The following is a 25,804-nucleotide window of genomic DNA, read 5'->3' on the forward strand; positions in this document are numbered from 1 at the left end:
GCAGTGGAAGACAGGAGTGCCTGGCGTGCTCTGGTCCAGGGGGTCATGAAGAGTCGGACACGACTAAACAACAGCAACAGTAAGACATAGGCACAGGGCATGGCACCCACTTTGGGGTGGTCTCGTTCCCCTTCTTCCTCCACAAGCAGCTCACCAAGAAACCTTGGCTTGATCAAGACACATCAAAGAAGCGTTTCAGGAAAACGCGTTGTAAACTTGGTATGAAAAATCGCGTTGGCAAAAAACAGAACTCCACAGCGCCCTCTGGTGTCGCAGTGTTATATTGCATTTGTAACACATATAAAGCACCTTTTCTTTTCCAGTCTAGCAGAGTCCCTAGTTGCTGACCAGGCGTTTGCGGCGCTGCAGAATTTTCTGCCCTCTAAGAAGCCCGCCCACCCTCCTGATCGCCCTTTCTGGAGCTTGTGGAAATCCTGCAACTTTCAAAGGTCCCTCTGGCCTTCCTTCCCCCTTGCAGGAGGAAAGATGAAATCCATGACAGAAGAGGGAGAGAGGGGGGGATAAAAACATGGCAAGCTTTTGTCTGCACAGCAGTAATTGGCCCTGACAGATGCAAATAAAAACACATCTCCCCCAGCCAACGTGATTGGCAGCAAACACCTGATTAATGCAGAGAGATTAGGAGATAATGGACATCTGTCAGCCGTAATGACCAAGGACGGCTTGCCATGTCACCCTGTGCTTGATTGACAGGCCGTTGCGTGTGGGGTGGGGGTGGGGAGAAGGGAGAGGCAGGAGCCACGTGTGGCGAAAGGGGGCTGCCCCACATGCTTGCGGTGGTTCGGTGAGGGCAGAACATGTCGCTAGTCCTCTCGATGCCGTTTGGGACCCAAGTACAGCGCTTCCAACACTATCTGGAGAATTCAACCCCCCGCCCGGATTTTCTGACAACTCATCCATCCAAACTCAACTTGTCAGATACGCTGTTGTCATTTTCTAGTTGTGCAGAGTGGGCGGGGAGTCTACGTCCACCTTTATCGCGGTGCGACGTGTCCTGGAATGAACAACGCAGGCATTTTTTAAAAAAAATCTCTGTTCCCTTTTTTCCATCAGCAGATAGAATTTGACAGTCGGAAAGGCGTCGGCGATAGGCAGGTCAGTCAAAGGGCCGGAGGAATTTCTGGATGTGGGAAGTTCAAGGCGGGGGACACACAGCACACAACACACACATAGTTTCAACTGCGGAACTCTCTCCCACAGGAGACAGTGATGGCGGCTGTAAAAGAGGATTGGGCGAATTTATGGAGACTCACAGAATTGTAGATGGCTGAGGCAGCCCAGGGAGTGACTGGGGCAAGCCAGTCAGATGGGAAAGGTACAAATAATGAAATTATTATTCTTATTAGAGTTGGAAGGGAGCACGAGGGTAATCTAGCTCAGGGGTAGGCAACCTAAGGCCCAGGGGCCGGATGCGGCCTAATTGCCTTCTTAATCCAGTCTGCGGACGGTCCGGGAATCAGTGTGTTTTTACATGAGTAGAATGTGTCCTTTTATTTAAAATGCATCTCTGGGTTATTTGTGGGGCCTGCCTGGTGTTTTTACATGAGTAGAATGTGTCCTTTTATTTAAAACGCATCTCTGGGTTATTTGTGGGGCATAGGAATTCATTCATTTTTTTTCAAAATATAGTCCAGCCCCCTACATGGTCTGAGGGACGGTGAACCGGCCGATGACTGAAAAAGGTTGCTGACCTCTGATCTAGCTATTAACTATGGTGGGGGCTCTGTTTGCCTCCACAGCTATAAGCAGCAATGTTTCTGAATAAATATAAAAATGGCAAAGGACCCCTAGATGCTTAAGTCCAGTCAAAGGTGACTGTGGGGTGCGGCGCCCATCTTGCTTTTCAGGCCGAGGGCGCCTGCGTTTGACCACAGACAGCTTTTCTGGGTCATGTGGCCAGCATGACTAAACCGCTTCTGGCTGAATACCAGTTTCTGGAAACCACAGAAGGGGAGAGGGCTCTTCTAGCAGAGGGTGCGGAAACCAAGCCTGATGAGGAATGGTTGAGGGAGTTGGGGAAGTTAAGCCTGGAAAAGAGGAGATATGAGAGCCATCTTCAAATATCTCAAGGGCTTTCACACAGAAGATGGAGCAAGCTTGTTATTTCTTGCTCTGGAGGGTAGGACCCGAACCCATGGCTTCAAGCAACAAGAAAGGAAAATCAGGAAGAACTTTCTGGCAGCAAGAGCTGTCCGACTCCCTTGGGAGCTGGTGGACATTCCTTCACTGGAGGTTTTTAAGCAGAGGTTGGACGGCCATCTGTCATGGATGTTTTAGTTGAGATTCCTGCATTGCAGGGGGTTGGACTAGATGACCCTGGGGTCCCTTCCATCAATATTTTATGTTATGACTTTCCTTCACCCTTATGTTCTGTGAGAATGTGTGAAAATATTTTCCATGCAGCACTCTTTGCTGTGTGCGTGTGTTGTGTGTGTGTGTGCTACAATATTAGATCAGAGCATATATTTATTTTTGTGAACATCAATGTCACACACTCAGTTTTTCTGGGAATCCAGGGGTACAAATTGGATTTGAATAGCTATGCAATTAATCGCTACTGTTTTGAATGTTACTGTTTTGTGTTCTCTTCCGTAGTGGATCGTGAAAAGCATTATTCTGAATAATGCTTTTTACAGGATAGGGGAGCACTAGAGAGGAGTTTACGGAACCAAGTGGGCCTGAAAAAAGTTCGGGGACCACTGGGTTTGCACATTCCTTTGCCAGGAGTGATGTGGAAAGTAACAAGTCCTGTTCCACCTCGTTTTGTTAAGAGAGTCTTGCATCCTATGTGTCAGAAGCTGCTCTGAGCAATGCAAATGTATCGGAAGAGCAGGATGCAAATCTTCTGGGACTGACAGTCAAGAATTCACATCGGGGACTCCGACAGAAGCACCTTCCTTACGACGGCATGGCGCCCCTGGGCTTTTGGTTAAGAGCCAGTGTGGTGTAGTGGTTAAGAGCGGTGGACTTGTAATCTGGAGAACCGGATTCGCGTCTCCGCTCCTCCACATGCAGCTGCTGGGTGACCTTGGGCTAGTCACATTTCTTTGAAGTCTCTCAGCCTCTTTCACCTCACAGAGTATTTCTTGTGGGGAAGGAAGGGAAAGGAGAAATTTAGCTGCTTTGAGACTCCTTCGGGTAGTGAAAAAGAGGGATATCAAATCCAAACTCCTCTTCTCTTCTTTGAAGACTGGGAGGCAGAAAGTTAGCTTGTGGGTGTCCAGTGTCCCTGCAACTCCTGGACTCCTCATTTCTATTCCACTTGGTGGCCGGAGGGAAACCTACACATGCTGCTGCAGGGCTTTCTTGGTGGTAGCTCCCAGGCAAGTTTGGAATTCCCTGCCTAGAGAAGCCAGATTGTCTCCCTCCTCCCTCCAGCAGCAGGTGAAGGCTCTTTGATTCTGACAGGCCTTTGGAAACTGACTGTTTTGGAGTTTGTTTTTTAAAGGACTTTTAATAACGCTGTGCTGTTTTTATTATCTGTATTGTAATAGATTTGCTTCTTTATATATAGTTTCAATTCTGTAAGAGTCTAATTACCTTTCAACGATAGTCTTTTGCATGTTTGTAGCTAGTTTCCCTATTTTTGCATATTATGTTCACTACTGAACATCCATTTGAATGCGCTCTAGTATATGCCAATTTATGTACACATTACTTGGCTGGAGAACCACATGGTTAGTTGCGATTCCTGCACTGCAAGGGGCTTGACTAGATGGCCCTTGGGGTCCCTTCCAACTTGACCAATGACTTTATTAACGACTTGGATGATGGACTCAAGGGCATCCTGATCAAATTTGCAGATGACACCAAACTGGGAGGGGTGGCTAACACCCCAGAGGACAGGATCACACTTCAAAATGACCTTGACAGATTAGAGAACTGGGCCAAAACAAACAAGATGAATTTTAACAGGGAGAAATGTAAAGTATTGCACTTGGGCAAAAAAAACGAGAGGCACAAATACAAGATGGGTGACACCTGGCTTGAGAGCAGTACATGTGAAAAGGATCTAGGAATCTTGGTTGACCACAAACTTGACATGAGCGAACAGTGTGACACGGCAGCTAAAAAAGCCAATGCAATTCTGGGCTGCATCAATAGGAGTATAGCATCTAGATCAAGGGAAGTAATAGTGCCACTGTATTCTGCTCTGCTCAGACCTCACCTGGAGTACTGTGTCCAGTTCTGGGCACCAGAGTTCAAGAAGGACACTGACAAACTGGAACGTGTCCAGAGGAGGGCAACCAAAATGGTCAAAGGCCTGGAAACGATGCCTTATGAGGAACGGCTAAGGGAGCTGGGCATGTTTAGCCTGGAGAAGAGGAGGTTAAGGGGTGATATGATAGCCATGTTCAAATATATAAAAGGATGTCACCTAGAGGAGGGAGAAAGGTTGTTTTCTGCTGCTCCAGAGAAGCGGACACGGAGCAATGGATCCAAACTACAAGAAAGAAGATTCCACCTAAACATTAGGAAGAACTTCTTGACAGTAAGAGCTGTTCGACAGTGGAATTTGCTGCCAAGGAGTGTGGTGGAGTCTCCTTCTTTGGAGGTCTTTAAGCAGAGGCTTGACAACCATATGTCAGGAGTGCTCTGGTGGTGTTTCCTGCTTGGCAGGGGGTTGGACTCGATGGCCCTTGTGGTCTCTTCCAACTCTATGATTCTATGACTATTCTACGTTTGCGAAATCCAGAGTAGTACAGATTTCTAAGGCAGGCTGTGTTTCAGTTCCGGTATTGTTTCAGAAAGCACAAATCACGTGAGTTTGCCTGTAAATGCAAACTGAATCAGCCTGGTCCACGGTGGACATTGTGTGGTGTCTGAATGCTTCTCAGTACTCTGAATTGACTCCTTTTGCGACCATTGAGGCTACATTTGTGATCTATGGGCTACTTTTAAAATGAGGCTGCATTTTAAATTGCATTTTAACCTGTATTTAAAATTTCTTTTCTTTTCCTATTATGTTTTTACTGTAATTTTACTGGTGTTAGCCACCCTGAGCCCAGGTCTGACTGGGGAGGGCGGGGTATAAATAAAATTTATTATTATTATTATTACTAAGAGGAGGCCCATGAAAAGCCACGAACATGACTAAGCTGGGTCCAGCCGTTTCAGTGGGACTACTGGAGGAAAACCTGGCCAGAGATGACCCACCGTGTTCGGAGCAGTATGGAAGCTCCACAATGCTGTGGATCTGAAAAAGCCCATTCACACTCATTGCACAGAAAGCTGCCACTCGATTCTGCAACTCTCAAACAATAGATCATACCATCCAACATGTCTCCAATGAAAATAGGGGTGTCCAGCACTGTTTTTCTAGAATATGATATCCCAGAACCCACATCCTTCATTCTCTTTGAATGTCAATGGCCGCCCACCTGAGAATTGAATTCTGGAGAGTCCCGGCTAAAAAGAAGCCCTAGATCATGGGTAGGCAAACTAAGGCCTGGGGGCCAGATCCGGCCCAATTGCCCTCTAAATCCGGCCAGCGGATGGTCCAGGAATCAGTGTGTTGTTACATTAGTAGAATGTGTCCTCTTATTTACATCTCTGGGTTATTTGTGGGGCATAGGAATTTGTTCATATTTCCCCCAAAAAAAGATATAGTCCAGCCACCCCACAATGTCTGAGGGACAGTGGATTGGCCCCCTGCTGAGAAAGTTTGCTGACCCCTGCCCTAAGGTAAAGGTAAAGGGACGCCTGACCATTAGGTCCAGTCGTGGCCGACTCTGGGTTTGCAACGCTCATCTCGCTTTATTAACCGAGGGAGCCGGCATACAGCTTCCGGGTCGTGTGGCCAGCATGACTAAGCCGCTTCTGGCGAACCAGAGCAGCACAAGGAAACGCCGTTTACCTTCCCGCCAGAGCAGTACCTATTTATCTACTCTGCACTTTGACGTGCTTTCGAACTGCTAGGTTAGCAGGAGCAGGGACCGAGCAACGGGAGCTCACCCCATTGCGGGGATTCGAACCACCGACCTTCTGATCAGCAAGCCCTAGGCTCTGTGGTTCAAAGCACAGCGCCCCTGCCCCCTGCCCTAGGGACATCCTATTCCATACCCTCCAACATTTCTGCGACGAAAATAGGGACGTCCTAAGGAAAAGCGTGACGTTCCGGGATCAAATCAGAAACTGGGGCGGCTTCTGTAAATCCGGGACTGTCCCTGGGAAATTGGGATACTTGGAGGGTTCTTGTGATGGCCTGGGATTCAGACTCGGATGCTGAACCTGAGGGATCCCAGCCTGCACAGGATTCCCCGCCTCCAGAACCAGCTGAGCCTGGGCTGGGGCATGAGCCTGAAGGGTCCTCACCTGTGCCAGATCCTCAGGTGCAGGCGCCAGCTGAGTCTGCTCTGGCTCCGGAGGTGATGGAGGACCCATTGCCTGCAGGTGCTCCACTCTCAGCCCCGTCCGAGGAAGAGGAGGTTGCCTCTGGGTCCGGTAACCCTCCAGCCTCTCCTGAGCTGCAGAGGCTCAGGGCAGAGAGGCGGAGGGAACTAAGTTCCCACAGGAGGAGGGCTCGCCTCCAGGCCAGGAGAGGCGAGTCACCTGTGGACCGGGGCTGCCCTATGCCTCGGGGCAGATAAAAGCCGGCCAGCCCCAGTCCCAAGTTGCGGGAGCAACACTGTTGGTTGCTAGTTCCTGCCTGAACCCTGTCCTGCTTTTCTGCCTGACCCACCCTGGCTCCCTGCTTGCAAGCCTGTTCCTGACTTCACCCGACTCCCTGCCCTGCACCCAGCTTCAGCTACTACGGACTGCCTCCTTGTTGCACCTTTGACCACAGACCGGACTTGGACCTCGCTTCTCGGATAACCCAGGGGACCAGTACAGTTCTGGAAGATGTGCCATGCAGAGAGCATCCTATGTTGCATGAGGTCTTCTTCCTTTGGGGTTCTGCCATGCCCCTCCACCCCACCCGGTGTAGCCGAGGGTTTTCCTTCCAGCCGGGCCTCGTCTACAGCGGGTGCGCCCGTCCGTGTGCGCACAGGCTCCCTTCCCTGCATACTTGAAGAGGCTGCCGGGCAGCGGAGGAATGCAAGCGTGATCAGGAAGATGAATGGGGAAGGGAGGCGCTTGGTGATGCTGGGTGCGCGAGGCAGGAGGAGGGGTGGGCTGTGGAAAGACCCATCGCCAGAGCTGCCTGGAGGGACTAGGCCCAAGCTTGACCCGTGTGGCTCCGCTGGGAAGCCCTTTGACTCCGGCGGAGCCACGGCTGTCAATCAGGCAGTTTTCAATCCATGTCAGATGATCCCTGGGGGGGCCCTGCGCTGCCTCATAACCATGCACCGGTTTCCAGACACTGCCAGCCGCTGACACATGCCTGACCTCCGTTAACTCTTTCATGGCTAGGATAGAGGGGGGAGGGGGGAGCAGAGAGGAGACCTGAAGAAGACTGGCTCGGGAGTTAACCCTTTGAGCACAGCGGCGCAGCCCGCAGCATCTCCGTTTCCCCTCCGCTGGTGAAATACCCGTATCAGGTCCTGCTGCTGGGCTTCCCGACAAAGGATCTGGCTGCGGATACCGGACGCTGGGCTAGGCAGGCCTTTGCCCTGATCCAGTTTCTGATGTTCTTATCTAGTGCATTGGTAAAATTGTCATGGAATTGTAGACTTGGAAGAGACCTCCAAGGATCATCCAGTCCAGCCCCCTGCTAATGTTGTTTAGTCGTTTAGTCGTGTCCGACTCTTCGTGACCCCCTGGACCAGAGCACGCCAGGCACTCCTGTCTTCCACTGCCTCCCGCAGTTTGGTCAAACTCATGTTAGTAGCTTCGAGAACACTGTCCAACCATCTCGTCCTCTGTCATCCCCTTCTCCTTCTGCCCTCCATCTTTCCCAACATCAGGGTCTTTTCCAGGGAGTCCTCTCTTCTCATGAGGTGGCCAAAGTATTGGAGTCTCAGCTTCAGGATCTGTCCTTCCAGTGAGCACTCAGGGCTGATTTCCTGAAGAATGGAGAGGTTTGATCTTCTTGCAGTCCATGGGACTCTCAAGAGTCTCTTCCAGCACCATAATTCAAAAGCATCAATTCTTTGGCGATCAGCCTTCTTGATGGTCCAGCTCTCACTTGCATACATCACTACTGGGAAAACCATGGCTTTAACTATGCGGATCTTTGTTCAGGGCATATCCCAGATTCATACCTGAGTTTTAGGGCTGGTGGAATTCAGTTGCAAAAAAAAATAGGAGCGAGCTTAGATCTGCCTGGAATCCCCTCTCTATGTCTCGCCACAACCACCCCCCAGGGGCAGAGGAAGGGTGGTGCGGTCTACCCCAGGTGTCACCACTGAGAGCGGGTGACAAAATGCTGGGTGGCACTCACAGCGGGGCCTGCAGCGCGCCCGAGTCATGCGTCTCTCCTGGCTTGGGCGTGTGCAGGCTCTGTGCTGCCCAAACGGTCTGCCCGCTGCCTCCCCCCCCCCCAGCCGTGGAGCGGCTGAGTGGAAGGAGGCAGGCAGATTCTGGAGGCCCCACGGTGCGCCCCACCCCTATGGGCTGCTCGCCCCAGGCGCCCAAGCGGCTTCCTCCACCACTGTCACCCCAGCCTCTTATCTTGAGGTCCACTACTCATCAGTAACTGAAAAAAAAAATTCAGCACAGAAGCACTCTTTACTTTTCCAAGCACAATTCAAAGTGTTGGTGCTGACCTTCAGTGCCCTAAACGGCCTTGGTCCAGTATACCTGAAGGAGCGTCTCCACCCCCACCGTTCAGCCCGGACACTGAGGTCCAGCTCCGAGGGCCTTCTGGCGGTTCCCTCGCTGGAAGCCAAGTTACAGGGAACCAGGCAGAGGGCCTTCTCGGTAGTGGCGCCCGCCCTGTGGAACGCCCTCCCACCAGATGTCAAAGAGAACAACAACTACCAGACTTTTAGAAGACATCTGAAGGCAGCCCTGTTTAGGGAAGCTTTTTAATGTTTAATAGGTTATTGTATTTTAATATTCTGTTGGAAGCCGCCCAGAGTGGCTGGGGAAACCCAGCCAGATGGGCAGGGTATAAATAAATTATTATTATTATTATTATTATTATTATTATTATTATTATTATTATTACTACTACTACTACTACTTTTGACCCCTGAGAGTCCTAACATTGGGACAGGTCTAAGGGGGACACCATCCTGGTGACTGAGGGTTAAGTTAAAAACTGCTGTGCTATTGGAAGAAAAAAGCGCACCCACTCTTTTGTGTCTGATTTTACGTTTTACTGTCTGATTTTACGTTGCTGTGCTTTCAAGTCTCTGGTCCTAGTGATGGGGTGTTAGGGGAGGGGTAGTACCTCTGGTGGGAGACACGTCGTGCTCATTCTGGGGTAGTCTGTTCATCTTGTGTCCCACCGTGAGGGACGTCCCTTGCACGTGAAGACAGGCAGATTGACCAAAAATGGGTTCAATGAATCAAGAAGGCATTTTTAGCATGTAGAGGGAAGTGCAATGACAAACCGAGACATCATCTTAAAAAGCAGAGACATCACCTTGCCAACAAAAGCCCGTCTAGTTAAAGCTATGGTTTTCCCAGTAGTGATGTATGGAAGTGAGAGCTGAACCATCAAGAAGGCTGATCACCGAAGAATGGATGCTTTTGAATTCTGGTGCTGGAGGAGACTCTTGAGAGTCCCATGGACTGCAAGAAGATCAAACCTCTCCATTCTGAAGGAAATCAGCCCTGAGTGCTCACTGGAAGGACAGATCCTGAAGCTGAGGCTCCAGTACTTTGGCCACCTCATGAGAAGAGAAGACTCCCTGGAAAAGACCCTGATGCTGGGAAAGATGGAGGGCACAAGGAGAAGGGGACAACAGAGGACGAGATGGTTGGACAGTGTTCTCGAAGCTACCAGCATGAGTTTGACCAAACTGCGGGAGGCAGTGGAAGACAGGAGTGCCTGGCGTCCTCTGGTCCAGGGGGTCACGAAGAGTCGGACATGACTAAACGACTAAACAACAACAGAAGGAAGTGAGAGGCAGGTGGAGCTTATCAAATTGGGAAAGAAAACTCTGATCCTAAAGCTCTGCTGCCTTGTGGGATATCTTCGGGAGAAGCAGACTCTACACAAACCCAGAGTGGAGTCCCTAAGATGGTTGGATCGCCTTGCAGGCCTCCTGCCGACAGTCCAGCTAGTACCAAATGTCTTGCTCTTTCCTTTGGACCCCAGCAGTGAAGACAAGAGGATTTTTCTTTTCTCATCTGGGCAGCCCAGGGCCTCTCTACACACTACCCAGGTTTGGTAACGCAGCAAAAACAACGCAGGAGGCAGCAGTTACCAGTTTCTGCAGCCCTGGCAGGTGCTGTGATTCTCCCACGGTTTGCCTTCACCCCCGGAGGCACACTCCATTGTCTCTTAAGACAGATGGATGCCAGCCACAAGAAGTCTAGAAATGCAAATCAGTAAATCTGATGTAGATGTCTCCTTTTCAATCACGGCTCCAAAGCAAAATAAAGCAACACTGCCACCTGCTGGCCATGTAGTTACTGCACAATGCGCTTCAGCGAGATGAGAAACATTTTTTTAGCCTGAGCGCTACATGTTCTTGCCAGGGGTGGGTGGGGCCAGAGGCCAAAGTGGGCGGAGAAAGGAACATGTATTTGACCTGTTTGCCATAGGCTGGTTTCTAAACACACACCCACACACCCTTTCTTTAGCCTCTACTCAGGTAAGCAAGAGGCATAAGTGGCATTCGAGGAAAAGCACTCACGACGTGAAGCAGAGGCAGTGAGGGGTGTAGCTCAGGGGGTGTTCCAAGGGCCAGGTAGGCAGGCATGGAGGGCCACACTTGAGCCCAAGGTGCCCCATATCCCTGGGTTAACTCATGTTGTCAATGACTCCAGGACAGGCATAGGCAAACTCCAGCCCTCCAGATGTTTGGGACTACAATTCCCATCATCCCTAGCTAACAGAACCAGTGGTCAGGGATCATGGGAATTGTAGTCCCAAACATCTGGAGGGCCGGAGTTTGCCTATGCCTGCTCTAGGAGGAAAGAAGGCAGGCCCCACAAGGATCTCGTTTGCAGAGATGATTGGTGGCGAGCTATTTCTCCGGGCATCAGCAAGGTTCGATAAATTAATCCACCAATGGAGGCAAACTTGTTTTAAAATATGACGCTGCTGCAAGGTTTCATTGGTGAGCAGCTGGTGGTGGCGGTCAGTTAAAGGGGCAACCTAACCCCTTCTTTGTAGCCCCTGTAATCTGCTTATTTTATTATCTCAGGCCTTGCCATTAAGCAGCTGCCTCCGGGTTGGCCTAACGTACTTTGCTGCCAGAGGCAAAAGTCAAGATGGCACCTGGCTCTCCATTGAGTGCCCAAAATCCAACTGGACTGCCAGCTGCATCTTAAGATGGAGGGATAGTGGCTTCAAGCACTAGACCAACTCTTACGTTACGAAGATGTCTGCAAACATGACATGAAGGCTGGCAACATTAACTCTGCCAGATGAAAACCCTTGCAGTCGGCTGCAGGGCCTGGAGACAGACAGACGGTTTGCAATGAAACATGTCTCTCCTGCATCGGTCTCTACAGCCACAGCAGGCGCTGTGATTCTCCAATGGCTTCACTTCACCCCCAAAGAGGCACAACTCCAATGTCGCCCAAGACAGACGGATGCCAGCAGCAGCAGCAGCTGGTGGCATGAAAACATGTGCTACTACACCTGAGGCTGCAAACCAGGTTGAGGGCCCAGGAGAGACCACAGAGCAATGGAAGGGAATACAGTGGGACCTCGGGTTAAGTACTTAATTCGTTCAGGAGGTCTGTTCTTAACCTAAAACTGTTCTTAACCTGAAGCACCACTTTAGCTAATGGGGCCTCCCACTGCCGGAGCACGATTTCTGTTCTCCTCCCGAAGCAAAGTTCTTAACCCGAGGTACTATTTCTGGGTTAGCGGAGTCTGTAACCTGAAGCGTCTGAACCTGAAGCGTCTGTAACCCGAGGTACCACTGTAGTTGAGGGCTGATGAACAGAGAGAGGTGCGTGCAGCTGCTGACCTGTCACCCGAGGCAGTCGTTTCACTTTGCCTAATGTCAGGAGCAGCTCTGTGGATGCCTCCGGTGCATGGGCTTAGCTGGGGTGTGTGTGGGAGCAGTGGAATAGCGTGGGGGGTGCAGGGGGGGCCGGCCGCACTGGGCGCAACATCTGGGGGGGGCGCGCTCGCACTCGCAGCTCTCTGCCCCTACCTGGCTCACTCACTCTCTCTCTCACTGCAGTGCTGGCTGTGCGAATCCGATCCGAGCCGCCGGGTCGCCGCCCACATGGAGGGGAGGGCGCCAGGCGTGCAGTGCGGAGAGAGAGCGAGGGACTATCTGGGGGAGGGACAGTGCAGCGGGGGGGGGGGGCGCAAATTACTTGCCTTGCCCCGGGTGCTGACAACCCATGCTACGCCACTGTGTGGAAGTAGTCCCCCCCCCCCCCAGATCCACGAATATTGAAAAGGATTGAAAGTACAGTGGACGCTCAGGTTGTGATTTGCACGCGCGGGTTGCAATTCGGTGCTTCTGCGCATGTGCGACCGCCAAAATCCAGACGTAACCCCTTCCGGTACTTCCAGGTTTCGGCGGTCTGTAACCCGAAAAAACGCAACCTGAATCATCTGTAACCAGAGGTATGACTGTACACAATTATCTGCCCCCCCCCAGCAGAAGTCTGCCCCCTGCAATGTCCTATTCACAAGGTATTTTGACCCGTGACTTCCCAAGAAAACCTCAACAACTTTGGCTGCCTCCACACCCCAAACAAAGATCTTGGCTACGCCCATGCTCTGGTGGCCGATTTTTAGATGACGTGGCCAACTCTGCCAAGAGAGCTCAGACCGTGTGCACAAAGATCTCCCAGATCTCCCAGCCCTCCTTCCCAGAAGTTGATCTCCTTGGCAGAGGAGGAAATGAGAAAGGGAAGACAGTTGGAAAAATGAAAATGATCAAGACAGGTGGGGAGAATGTGGGGATTGTCTGCCACCTGCTGGACTCTAAAACATCTGCAGCCAAGTATTTACATAGAGCAGGTCATAAAGGTAAAGGGACCCCTGACCATTAGGTCCAGTCGTGGCCGACTCTGGGGTTGCGGCGCTCATCTCGCTTTATTGGCCGAGGGAGCCGGCGTACAGCTTCCGGGTCGTGTGGCCAGCATGACTAAGCCGCTTCTGGCGAACCAGAGCAGCGCACGGAAACGCTGTTTACCTTCCCGCCGGAGCAGTACCTATTTATCTACTTGCACTTTGATGTGCTTTCGAACTGCTAGGTTGGCAGGAGTAGGGACCGAGCAACGGGAGCTCACCCCGTCGCGGGGATTCGAACCGCCAACCTTTTGATCGGCAAGTCCTAGGCTCTGTGGTTTCACCCACAGCGCCACCCGTGTCCTCCAACAGGTCAAGTCTCCCCTAAGAAAAGCTCAACATCTCCTGGCAATGACAATGGGTAGATCACAGCCGGTCGTTTTATACTGTGAGTAAATCACTGTCCCTTGGGAGTTGGACGTGCCTGATACAGGGCAAACTTTGGGAAACGGGGAGGGTTTACTCCTGCAATTCTTCCCTGAGGATCTGAGAAGGTAAAAAGCAGGCACAGGTTGCCAGGTGCCCAGGAGGTTGTGGAAGAGGCAAAAGCCCTAAAAGGAAGAGAAGGAAAATAGGTTCAGGGTGTCAAGACCTGCCAGTGATGCCCCAAAGTCCAACGTGCCTTCATATCTCTTTTCTCTGCCCTCCTGTCACCATCAAACTTTAGATTAGCCTTCCCCAACTTGGTGCCTGACAGATGTTCTGACAATTCCCACCAGCACTGCCATATGTGAACTGTAGTCCACCTCTGGAGGGGGCAAGCTTAGGGAAGGGTATTTTAGTTTGTAAGCTCCCAGGGGCAATGAATATTGCTTTCATTTTTCTTTTTCATTTTTTGCTTATGCTCTGAAAAGCATAATTTGAATTGATGGTGCTGCAGAAGCAAAATCTACACAATTTAGCCAGTTGCCAAAAAAACAACAACACCCTGATTATCTCTCTCCAACCCCCTCTCTTTTTCTGGTCTTCACTTAGTCCCTTCTTCCAGGCAGTGTGGTTCAGGGAACAGAATGCTTGGTTAGGCTAGGAAGACCAGTGTTAATTAATAATAATAATAATAATAATAATAATAATAATAATAATTTATTTATATCCCGCCCTCCCCAGCTGAAGCCGGGCTCAGAGCAGCTAACACAGCATTCCAAAAATCAATTCAAAATCAAATTAATGGCAACTATTGGGCTAGAGTGCTATGAGGATTACAGAAGGAGGGGGTCAGAATGTGCCTTGGCCAAAGGCCTGGTGGAACAGCTCTGTCTTGCAGGCCCTGCGGAAAGATGTCAAGTCCCACAGGGCCCTAGTCTCTTGCGACAGCGCATTTCACCAGATCGGGGCCATGGCCGAAAAAGCCCTGGCTCTGGTTGAGGCCAGCCTAACCTCCCTGTGGCCTGGGACCTCCAAGGTGTTTTTGTTTGAAGACTGTAAGGTCCTCCATGCGATATACCAGGAGAGGCGGTCCCGTAGGTACGAGGGTCCTAGGTCGTAGAGGGCTTTAAAGGTTAAAACCAGCACCTTAAACCTGATCCTGTACTCCACCGGGAGCCAGTGCAGCTGGTATAGCACTGGGTGAATGTGATCCCACGGCAAGGACCCCGTGAGGAGTCTCGCTGCGGCATTCTGCACCCGCTGGAGTTTCTGGGTCAGTCTCAAGGGCAGCCCCACGTAGAGCGAGTTCACCCTCCATCCCCAATCATTTAGCCTTAATGTACCTCATTGGGCTCACATCAGCCTCTAGCTCTTTGAAATTAGGGATAGTGTCTTGCTTTCATATAACTGTAGAGTTAGAAGGGGTCGCAAGCGTCATCTTGTCCAACCTCCTGCAACACTGGAATCTTGTACCCAACATGGGACTTGAATTCATGACTCCGAGATTAAGAATCTCATAAAGATGCAATAGGGGAGTTTTGGTTTATCAAATTGTTAAGTTTTATCTTGTTCTTTTAGTATCTTTCTTCATGGGCTGCTTGCTAAATGCGCAATCAATTAAGTGATTAGTCACCTGTCCTTAAACAAACCGATCAGCGAAAAAATATTTAATCAGCGATGAAGAACCGTAATAACAGGCTTCAGCCCCTAAATGCAAGTTTGCTTGACAGTTGAACTGCCTGACATTTTCCTGTGACCGTCATTTGCTTTAACCATTTTTAACACAGACTTTTTAAAGTTGTCACAACCTGCCCTGGGACGACATAAGAAACTTAAATCACGATAAATACTTAGGGTACAGTTGGGAAGATGAGATATCGAAGAGGCAGCTGGCCCAAGACAGAGGAAATACTAGTTGCACTACCCTAGTCCATCCTGAGTAGCTCAGTTGGTTAAAGGGTGGTGTGAATGATGCCAAGGTTGCAGGTTTGATTCCTGTATGTGACAGATGCTGTATGCTGAACACTAGGGGGCAGCACTTGCATTACAGAATACTCACCAGGCAAGGAGTGAAGAAGCCATCAGAAGAACGTGTTCAGTGTTCACAGGAAGAGCTCAACCTCCTAAGAGACATCTTCTTGCTAAGCAGAAATTGCTGCACACACAGAACGCTGCGTAGGAAACTTAAAATAGGACACCTGCAATTCAAGGGAAGCAGGCCACACGCTCAGCTGTTTGGCTCCTCTTCTCCTTGAACCCGTTTCCAGCTGGTCTGCATAAGAGCTCCGTCACTTTAAGAACTGGTGGCTGAGTTTGCTTCTTTTCCTCCTCCCTCCCCATCCCTTTTTCCTTTCGTGTTGTGCCATTTAGATTGAAGACAGGGTCCGCCTTTGTTTTTGTATTAATCTGTCAGCATCTCTTTGGCTTTAGAGGGAAGTAAAAATGCTTTGAGTAAGTAACTTTAAAATTCTTTTTAAAAGGGAGCCAGCCCCAACTTAGCCTCGTAGGAACAATCTACAGCAAACCCCCAGGAGCCCAAAACAGCTTTCCCAGTTATGGCTGTCAACAGGTCCTTTTCAAAAGAACCATACACTTCAGGATATTCTACGTACATTTTAAAAATAAGCACTTCAGGACTAGTAGCAACAGAAACAGAGCTTTGGGGACAGGTTATTCAGCTAAGTTTTACTCAAGCAGACCTACTGGAATTAATGGGTCTTAGCCGTGCTCATTAATGCCAAGGGATGCGGGTGGCGCTGTGGGTTAAACCACAGAGCCTAGGACTTGCTGATCAGAAGGTCGGCAGTTCGAATCCCCGCGACGGGGTGAGCTCCCGTTGCTCGGTCCCTGCTCCTGCCAACCTAGGAGTTCGAAAGCACGTCAAAGTGCAAGTAGATAAATAGGTACCGCTCCGGCGGGAAGGTAAACGGCATTTCCGTGTGCTGCTCTGGTTTGCCAGAAGCGGCTTAGTTATGCTGGCCACATGACCCGGAAGCTGTACGCCGGCTCCCTCGGCCGATAAAGCGAGATGAGCGCCACAACCCCAGAGTCGGTCACAACTGGACCTAATGGTCAGGGGTCCCTTTAGCTTTATATTAGCCAAGAGATCAGAGTGGGTGGGAGTTCAATTCCTTCCCCCATCTCCACAGTTCCAGAAAAGTAATTGTAGCTAAGCAATTTAAGCTCTGCATGAATCTCCTTTGGGGCAGAACTGCAAACAGCACCTTTCCTTTAGTTTACAACCATGAGGGATAGAGACCCACGTCTTAATAGATGAACGAACGGAAGCTGCAGTTCTCTGCAGGATGAATCAAGAGTGCAAATTTCAGTACTCTTCTGGGAAAGATACGAGAGCAGAGGCTTACCACTGGCCCTCAAAACAACACACTGCCGCATGTCAGACATGCATCTAGCAGGCCCACGTTTAAACCAGGACCACCCAGTTCAATAGAAGGGGTTGGTGGGACCAAACAAAGGCAGGCGGCTGAAACCTGTTCCTTCGCTAGGAGTTGATATTTCCTCCTTTGGATGCCTTAAACCATTTACTGTACTCAATGCTGCCAGCCCCTCTCTGCAAACGCGAAGGTTCCCCTACTGCGCCGAAAGACAGCTTGCAGCTAGCAAGATTTTCTCCGCAAGAGACAAAGAGGCAGGAGCAAAACAAAGGATGCATGCATGTGATGTTGTGTGCCTGAATGTGTATATGGGCGCCTGCAGAGAGACATGGTTGGGAGGAAGTATTTTCCTTTTTTTTTTTTTACAAGATTGGTTTATTAACTATGATACATATCACATAAGGCCTTTAAGTTTTTACACCATTCCCATTGAGACACATACAATACTCTGTAGCAAATACATGATTTTTTTTTCTTTAAACTCAGCAGAAAAAGGGCCTTCTTTTTTTTACTTTTTCTTTTTTTGCCCAGAGCTTTCAACATTATCATGCACTAATTGGATTGGCCTGGGGAAAAAGAACCACAAATTGTTAAGAATGTCTTTTAAAAGAAGCATAAAAAGGAAATATTCTATCACCAATAACTAAAGGATGTTGTTAGGCTCCTAAAAATACAGAGAAATAAGCATTATACTTTTCTTTACATACAGATCTTTCAATATTTCTTGTTTGTTTCTGTGAAGAGTGTTTTGGGCACATACTTAGCTGGAACTACTACACATTTTATTACCATTAATATTTTTTTTCCTTCCTCTTCCGATTCCAAAAAATTGTTAATTCAACATATATAGAGGTAATTTTACATGTGAAAATACAAGTACCGGGGGGGGGGGGGGATTATATAAGCTGAGTGCAGAAACTAAACCCAACTTTTCAGGACAAGTTTAATTCCCATACAATTTGAGAAACAGATCGGGGCTTTTTTTTTTTTTTAATGTACACAGGGAGAGAGAAAAAAAGTTTTTTATTTATTTAAACAATAACTTATGCCCTGCCTTAAACTACATTTAAAAATACAATATTTCTATCGTATTTTGATTTTACAGAACAAGGGGTGGGGAGAGTTAAACCTAACAGTTAAACTAGGACCTATGATAGAGGCGGTGAGAGCGGAGGCAGTGCTCCTCTCCTCCCCTGGACCTCCACAAAAGACTATTCAGAGTTTTAGACAGAGACAGATGTTGTGGGTTGCTGGGGGGTCACTGTTTTGTCTGCAGACCAAAGCATATCCCACCGGCCAGGCATCAGAAACCGAGGAGGAGAAACCAAGACCAGGTGTACAAAAACGCGAAGTCAGGCTTAGAACGTTGGCTGCTGAGTCACCAAAGTTAAGGAGTAAAGATCCGGACAAGCGATTAAGAACAAAAAAGAATTCCCCGGTGGGGTTCCTTTAGCGAATGCAAGAATAAAAATTAAAAAACGCACATGTTAAGTTAGCCGATAGCAGAGCCTTGGCAGCCTTGAAATGTTTGTCATTTCAACCACAGGAGCAGCTGGATTTAGTGTTTGTGTGTGTTTTGAAATGAAGGTCGAGTGGCGCAAAATTTTGGCCGCTTGTCTCCCGCTTAAAATAACCACAGAAAAGCAAAGCCCAGCAATCCTCTCCAAGGGGGGGGGGGGGAGAGAGAAGGGTACAGCGGGGTAACCTTTGGCACCAAAAGTGTGGCCTTCCAAAGCAGATCCCGGCAAGTTTCCACGAAAACCCTTAGGGCAGGTGAACATTTCAGAGTAACCTTCGCTGGCCCAGCGCCCTCTGGGGGTTCTGAGCAGCAGCTCCCATCAGCCCCCACCCAGCTTGGCCAATTGGCACAGAGGTTGCAATCCAGAGAGGCTTGGGAAGAAAGAAGAGGGCTTCAGGAGGCATGGGACAGTATTTTGCAGCCTAGGGCAGGATGCTGTCAGAGAAAGCTGGATTTGCCAAGACTGCGACTGAAAACGCCCCTCTGGACTCCCAGTCCTTTTGCGACTGCTCCTCTCTGCCTGTATGACAGCCCAAGCACGCATGTAGTGTCAACTGCAGAAAAAGCTGGGAATATTTGCGTACGTGATGCTGGACACTGAAGTGGGGCAGGAGTGCGTGCAAAGGAATGGCACAGCTTAGGCAAAATAGGGGTGCCGGGGGTAGGATCTCAAGTCTTCTAGCAAGTTACAACCAGTCAAAAAAACAAACCCCAAACCCGTCACTTGTAACCAAAGAGACTTACACAGGTAGTTTGAGTAGGAACTAGATAGCACTTATCTCAAAAGGAGAAATGGCAACAGGTGAAGCACTTTTCTGGGAAGTTCTGCAGGGGCCGCCTGGTCTGATGCTTCCCAGGGACTTTTTAAAAATTGGCTCTTGGTTCTGCAGTCTACATGCCTTCCAGTGGGCTGCACCACCAGCCTCGCTTGGTTGGACGACCTTGTGGATTGTGGAATGGCAAATCCTATGGGGGAAGCCACCATCGCCCGAAAAGAACGCCGGGCATTTTCTCCCTCCTAGACGACGCATTCTGAGGAAGGGGCAGGATCCGAGGAAAAGCACAACTCTTCTTACTGTCCACCTTTCCCCTTTGGAGAGCAGCAACTGAGGGTGGAATCACAAGGCCAGATCAACAACGCCAACCAGCACACTGCAACCCTTTGTGCCTGCCCTGTCCAGTTCTGTGTGTGCTGCTGTCCTCATAAAACAGCATGGGGGTATCATCTTGCAGCAGCAAGCAATAATGAGGCTGTATCGGAAGTTTCAAGGTGCAGCAAACTGATGGGGTTTGAGGCGGGTTAAGCCACCCTTCAGTGATCAAGATAGCAAGGAAGAGCACCCTGGATCTAAACAACTGTTCATTAGAGGGCCTTCAGACAGAGGTGTTTGGCATTAGACCCTAAGAGAAGGCACAGGAAAACACACTGCGTACGCAGCAGAAATCACCAACCTGTCCCAGGTAGAAGAAAGCCTACATTATTAGTTGCAACGAGTCAACGCTCACCCAGCCCAAGACCACAGCAAAGCACGGCGGAAGCAAGGTGGAAGGTTGGAGGGGATCTTCCCCAGCCCTTTAGGGTTATGCATGCATAAAGGATGGCAAAATAGCCTGCTTTCCTTTTAACAGTCTAAACAAACCAAAAAGAGTTTGTTATTTACACAAAAGCTTCATTAACGCATGAGAATATTTTTTTTTAAAAAAAAAAACTTGTAAGGGATGCTCACGAGGGATGCTTTCAAGCACACAATCCTGACATAGATACAAATTTTAAATGTGGTTCTAAAATAAGGAGTACATAATTCAGCTTATTTATAGGAGGGAGACAGTTTGCTGAAGATTGGGCTCTGGATGCCTGGAAGAGGTGGGATAAAGGTGGAGGGTTGTGGTTTTTAAAAAAAAATTGGGGGGGAGAACCGGGATTTTCTCTCCCCATCTAACTGAAATCAACACAAACATCCTTGAAATGCTAAAACTAGCAATAAACCACAGGTTCTGCTTTAAAGTGCGAAGAGACAGAAAGGGTGGCGTAGGGGATTGCTCCCTTGTGACCTCCCAGGGGTACCGTGGAAACTCCAGTTAAAACTGCCCTGTTACTAAGTAGATTCCTCCATCTCCCCCACCCCACAAATGCACACACACACGCGCGCACACACACACACTCACTCTACAGGACAGTTTACCAGGCACTGCTGATGTACAGCCACCATTCTTCTCAATGGTGCCCGCACAGGAAATATTGGTTATCCCTAGTGGTTTCACTTCTTGCCTCTTCCCTACACAATGCCCACCCCCCAAAACGATGCAAGGAAAGAAGCCGAGGTCACATAGTAGCAAAGCCGGGGGGCACTGCATGCCCAACATGCACCCCGGCTAGGAAAAGACCACAGGTTTAAGGGTTGATATGAGCATACCGTGGCTCCAGGTGTGGGAAAAGGACAAGGGGTTGCGCACGGAGACAGGATGCACCAAACAGCAGAGCCAGGGCAGAGAGACACACACACATCGCATGGAGAGAGGCAGGGAGGGGACGGGGGCAGAAGCAGCTCGTTGACAGCCTACAATGAAGGTCCATGCTCCAGGCAGGGCGATAGTGACCCGTGGCCATTTTCAGGGATGCTGGAATGGCAGCTAATTCTAGTGGTTTAAGGTTGCGCCTGAAGGTTTCAAGAACCTGCCGTCAGATTTATCCTACCATCCCATGGCACGGTCACTCCTCAAGCTACCTTTATAATGGCAGCAAACCGCAGAAATTAGTGAACCGAACCCGCAAGGAGTGACTGGACTCCAGGAGACCGCAGTGTGGGGCTTTCTTCTGTTAGCCTGCCTCCTCTGACTCTGGGTTTGGAGGGTGGGGGGGGGGGGTGAAATTCACTTGCATTTCCTTCCACTTCATTCCGGCATCAGCTTTTATCCTTTAAAATGTTTCCACCAGCAACCTTCGTTTTTTAAAAAAGCCACTGTTCTATAGCCGCACCACTGGCTCCCAACCCCATACGGCCCACATACACTCGCGCACGAAGATTAACAACAGTGTTTCTGTCAACATAGTGTTCTAGAGGAATTAAATCCCAAGTCAGACAGCAAATCATCGTTTGTGTTTGCAAAAGACACACACACACGCACACAGGCCCTTGCCTCACACTCTCCCTTCAATTAAGTGCAAACACCAATATTTTGCGTGAGGCGGAAAGTGTGGGTGTGTTTGTAGTGTGAGAGATATGTGAATGATTTGTCAAATAAAGACAGCAGAACCAGCCAGACCAAACCTGCACTGCCCTCACCCCACCCTGCCAGGGAGCCTCTGCCACACACAAATTCTCTGCTCAAGTAAAAAGGAGCCATTGTCCCAAACTACTACTTTGCCAGATTAAAAACAACCCAACCAGCGGATGGTGGCGATGTTTTCAGTTCTTCTAATGTTCCTCGCCATTTGTTTCTTTTCAAGGTTAGTTCCTTCCCCCTTTACGATTGGCCGACACTTAAAAGTCAGGAGAAATTTACATTCCACCTTTGCCAAAACATAAAAAGCCTCTCTTTTCAGATGTGTTGGTCCAGACCTTCTGAGCAGCTGGGACGGTGAGAGTTGGTCTAAGGTGAAACGGTGGTCTCCCCAAAATAGGTGAGGAGGTGCCCAGCGGTGCAGAACAGGCCCTTGGTTGCAGATCGTGGAATGTGTTTGGGGGGGGGTAGGGGCTCCACATCTCGCCAGGCTGTAGCAGGTCTTCTCTGTCTGTGTACAGGAGAAATCCCCAAACACTCGTCCAAAGCCAACCCCCCCCCCAGCTGATCGCGGCAGTGTTCGCGTGAGTTCTACAGGTTTGCTCCGGTCGGAACTGATCAGATCCAGCATTCAAAGAGAGGTCCACACTCCTCCTGCTCAAAGGAATGTCCGGCGTCATCCTTGACGCAGCAGGCCCTTCCGTGCCAGGCACTGAGGCAGAACCAAGGCGTCGCATGTGTCCAATACTCCAGCTCGCCCCTGAAGTTTGCCCAGCTGAAGTTTGCAACCAAGTGGCAGGGGAGGGGGAGGGGGGAAGGCGACAGATGACGGAGTTGAGTTCCCAGCCTCTGTTCCGCGTGGAAGAACAGGAGGAGACCTCGATGTCCTCTTGTGCCCAGGGTTCACAGTGTGTGCTGCTCAGCCTGAAGCTGTGGGGCGAGAAGGGGCTGGAGGGGAGACTGCGGCGAGGGGGGAGGAGGAGTCTGTGGAGGGGACGGCTGGGCCATCACAGGGGTGGAGGACAGGAAAGGCGTGCTGGCAGGAATGGCGGAGGGAGAGCTGGGCATGGCCCCAGGAGGCTCAATGATGGGCCGATTGTAGAAAAAGAAAGGGCATTGATGGATGAAGAGTTCTATGATTGTCTGATAAATACGAGTAGCAGTGAGAGCATCCATGGTGCTGAAGTCGGGCCTCATCAAGGTGGGCCAGAAGCAGATGGAGAGGTTTTCGCTCGTCATCAGGTTGGTTTTGTTGTTGTGGCTTACTCTGGAAAGACACGGGAGACACCAACGCACACGGTTAGCAAGGCCTGCTCAAAACCACAGGGGAGCTGTGGGCTACTGGGCAAAGCGGAAGGTACACTCTACGCTTCCTGAAGCAGGGACAGAAGGGTCTAGGCGGCAGCTGCCGCATGTCAGGGACTACCGTATTTTTTGCTCTATAAGACTCACTTTTTCTCTCCTAAAAATTAAGGGGAAATGTGTGTGCGTCTTAAGGAGTGAATGCAGGCTGCGCAGCTATCCCAGAAGCCAGAACAGCAAGAGGGATTGCTGCTTTCACTGCGCAGCGATCCCTCTTGCTGTTCTGGCTTCTGAGATTCAGAATATTTTTTTTCTTGTTTTCCTCCTCCAAAAACTAGGTGCGTCTTGTGGTCTGGTGCGTCCTATAGAGCGAAAAATGCGGTAAGTTATGGGGCAGGCTAACTCTCGACCCAGCCTGCTGCTGTAGGGCAACTGCCTTCCCGGCTGCATGTGTGGCTCCTGGTATCTCAGTTATGCTCTTATATTACTGCACATATGTAGGAAGGTAAGGAAACACAGCAGCAAGGATTGTGGTGCTGGTAGTGACCAGGAAGAGGAGGGAGAGTTATTGGAGCAATGCAGGGGCAGGGGGAGAGATGAGACAGCATTGGTTGAAGGCGACAGGTAGATTTGCTGCAGCTGGCAAACTAAGAGGGTCCTAAACATTAATTACTTTTTACTCATGCCAGTCAGAAAGGTTTTAAAAAATGGCAATGAGATTATTTTGCCTCCTTTCTGGGCTGACTACAAAATCACTCCAGAACTGAAACACACTCAGATTAAAACAGGACTCCAAAGATACACTCAAAGCTATACAATAAGAGCGGAAAACCTCAAAATCCTTTAGTCATCTTGTTTTCCCCGAACTAGCGAGCTGTCAAGAGCGCTGCCAAGAATGCACCTTCAAGTGTTATAGGGCCACGACGATCTGTATCAGTGGCTGTGAGAACCGAACCAAAGGGCTGGTGGTGATTTGGGCTCATTAACTGGGACTCTTAAGAGCGCAGCCTTGTGAATATGACCTCTGAAAAGCAGCAAATGCCCTCTGGCCATGGCTAATGAAACTGGGGAGACAGCAGGCCTAATACAAGCTCTGCCAGAGCACGGCTGCCAATTTCTGGAGGAGCAGGATTTACCAAACTTAATGAGACCCCTGATAAATGGAGGCTTGCTTAATTGGGAGAAACGTCAGGGAACAGATTCACTTCAGGCAGGCTCCACTGCCCCATTGTGGCTGTGAAATGACCCAACGTTAGCTTTACACAGCTTCAGAGCTTGTTAAGAAACCAACAGCTAAAACTAAGGTGAGATCCGCCCCCCCTCCCCCTTGCATCTCAGAGGGACAGAAAAAACATGCGTTGAACATACTTGCTCAAGTGAGAGATAACGTATTTGAAGACCTCATAGTTCTCCTTGGGAAATTTCTTCAGCACCTCTTTAAGTGCATGCAACTTCTGCTCTCTGTCATTGATCTCTGTTTAAAGGGGAAACAGACCAGAATTCACAATTTTACAAGGTGCAAACAGGCATTCGTGATCTCCAACTACCCAGGTGCAAACTCAAAAAGCCTGCAACTGATGTTTAAGGAGTAAATGCAGGAACGCAAATCCCACAAGCCCAACCACCACCACCAACGGCACTCAACAGTCCATCAAACCCAAAGAGCACAGAAGGATTCATGGTAGAGGATCACAGCTGATTTGCAGGTCATTAAAATAATTTCTTTTTATTTTACCATGACAGGTACCAGACCACATTCAATTATGCCAAGTTGCATTTCTTCTGCAACAGTCTCCATTTTCAATTGTTATCTTCATATTAAGTTTGAACCAAGTTATTCATATTTGGGGCTGATAACTGCTGGGGAGTTAAAATACAATGAAACTGAGGTTCCTTTTCCTTGCCTCAGTTTATAACCAGCTTTATTAAACCACAAAGGCTAGAACCTTACATTTTTTTAAAAAAAGAAAGAAGTGAAAGATGAGATAATCAGGGTATTAACCAAGGCCCACAGGGCTATTACTCTTTCCTATTCTAAAGAGAGACTCTTTTAACATTAAACAGTTTGACAGGTCATTCTTTTTTAATGTGTTTTCCTTCAAGATCCAAATACTGGTAAGAAAATCTCTGCTTCCTGTTTGGTTTCCAATATGGAATCATAACTATGTCAATTTCCTACACAGGTAGCAAACCTTCCTACAAAGGCCTTGGTTCTCTTATGGTACGCAAGCATCACAGGGGTAAATCTAACAGCTGGGCAATTTACTTGAAAAGAGAAGATTATTACTTTTATACATGTCATAATGCCACAATAAGAAAGGGGCAAACAACATCTCTCAGAAATCCTCTGGAAATTACTTCTAAAGCAAAGGGCCCCAAACCTCACACGACTTCGACAGACTAAAGCAAGCTCAGTACAAAGTCTTTCCCAAACTCTGAACGCGTCTGAAATGGACAGGAGAAACATTTCAGACCCAAGGCAGTGTCTTAGATTTGCACCAAGCTGAGTCCTGCAGAAGTTGATTTCCAAAGTATTTCTGTGACTCAAATGTGACTCTTTGGGCTTGTGGGCTTTTTCTGCCCCATCTTTTTTAAAAAAATAAATAAATCAGAAGAGTAGGTCTGTGTAAAACCTGATTTCACAAGAGAAATCTCTGGAGTGGGAAGCCATGAGGAATTGCCCAGCTTTTGCTTGTGTTAAATTCAAATGAGGGAAACCTCTCTAGAATGCACATACGTATTATTGGTTTACTAATCTGGTGCTGTGGCTTGCTTTGATCAATTGCTGAATTCTGCACACTTTCTGCTCATTTTGTATCATGTGGGTTTTAACTGTATTTGTTAAACTGCTTGTTTATTCCTGCATTTTTTAATTACTGTATTTGATGGTTCTACTGTGAAAACCACTCTGGGTTGGACACTTAATAGCTGAGCCAA

At 49.0% G+C, this 25,804-nt stretch overlaps 1 protein-coding gene across 1 annotated transcript in view; it reads right to left on the reverse strand.

Moving 5' to 3' along the window:
- Positions 1–17,175: 17,175 nt before the first annotated feature.
- The window catches only part of ARHGAP35 (Rho GTPase activating protein 35), a 90,813-nt gene continuing 82,184 nt past the window's right edge, over positions 17,176–25,804 (reverse strand). The window contains exons 6-7 of the mRNA XM_083454716.1: positions 24,236–24,341; positions 17,176–22,832 (exon numbers count right to left, since the gene is read on the reverse strand). Coding sequence (XP_083310842.1) covers positions 22,469–22,832; positions 24,236–24,341 — 470 coding nt within the window. The 3' untranslated portion in view covers positions 17,176–22,468. The remainder of the gene's footprint in view (positions 22,833–24,235; positions 24,342–25,804) is intronic.

The sequence above is a fragment of the Podarcis tiliguerta genome (genome assembly GCF_965153285.1).
Source record: "Podarcis tiliguerta genome assembly, chromosome: 8".
NCBI lineage: Eukaryota > Metazoa > Chordata > Lepidosauria > Squamata > Lacertidae > Podarcis > Podarcis tiliguerta.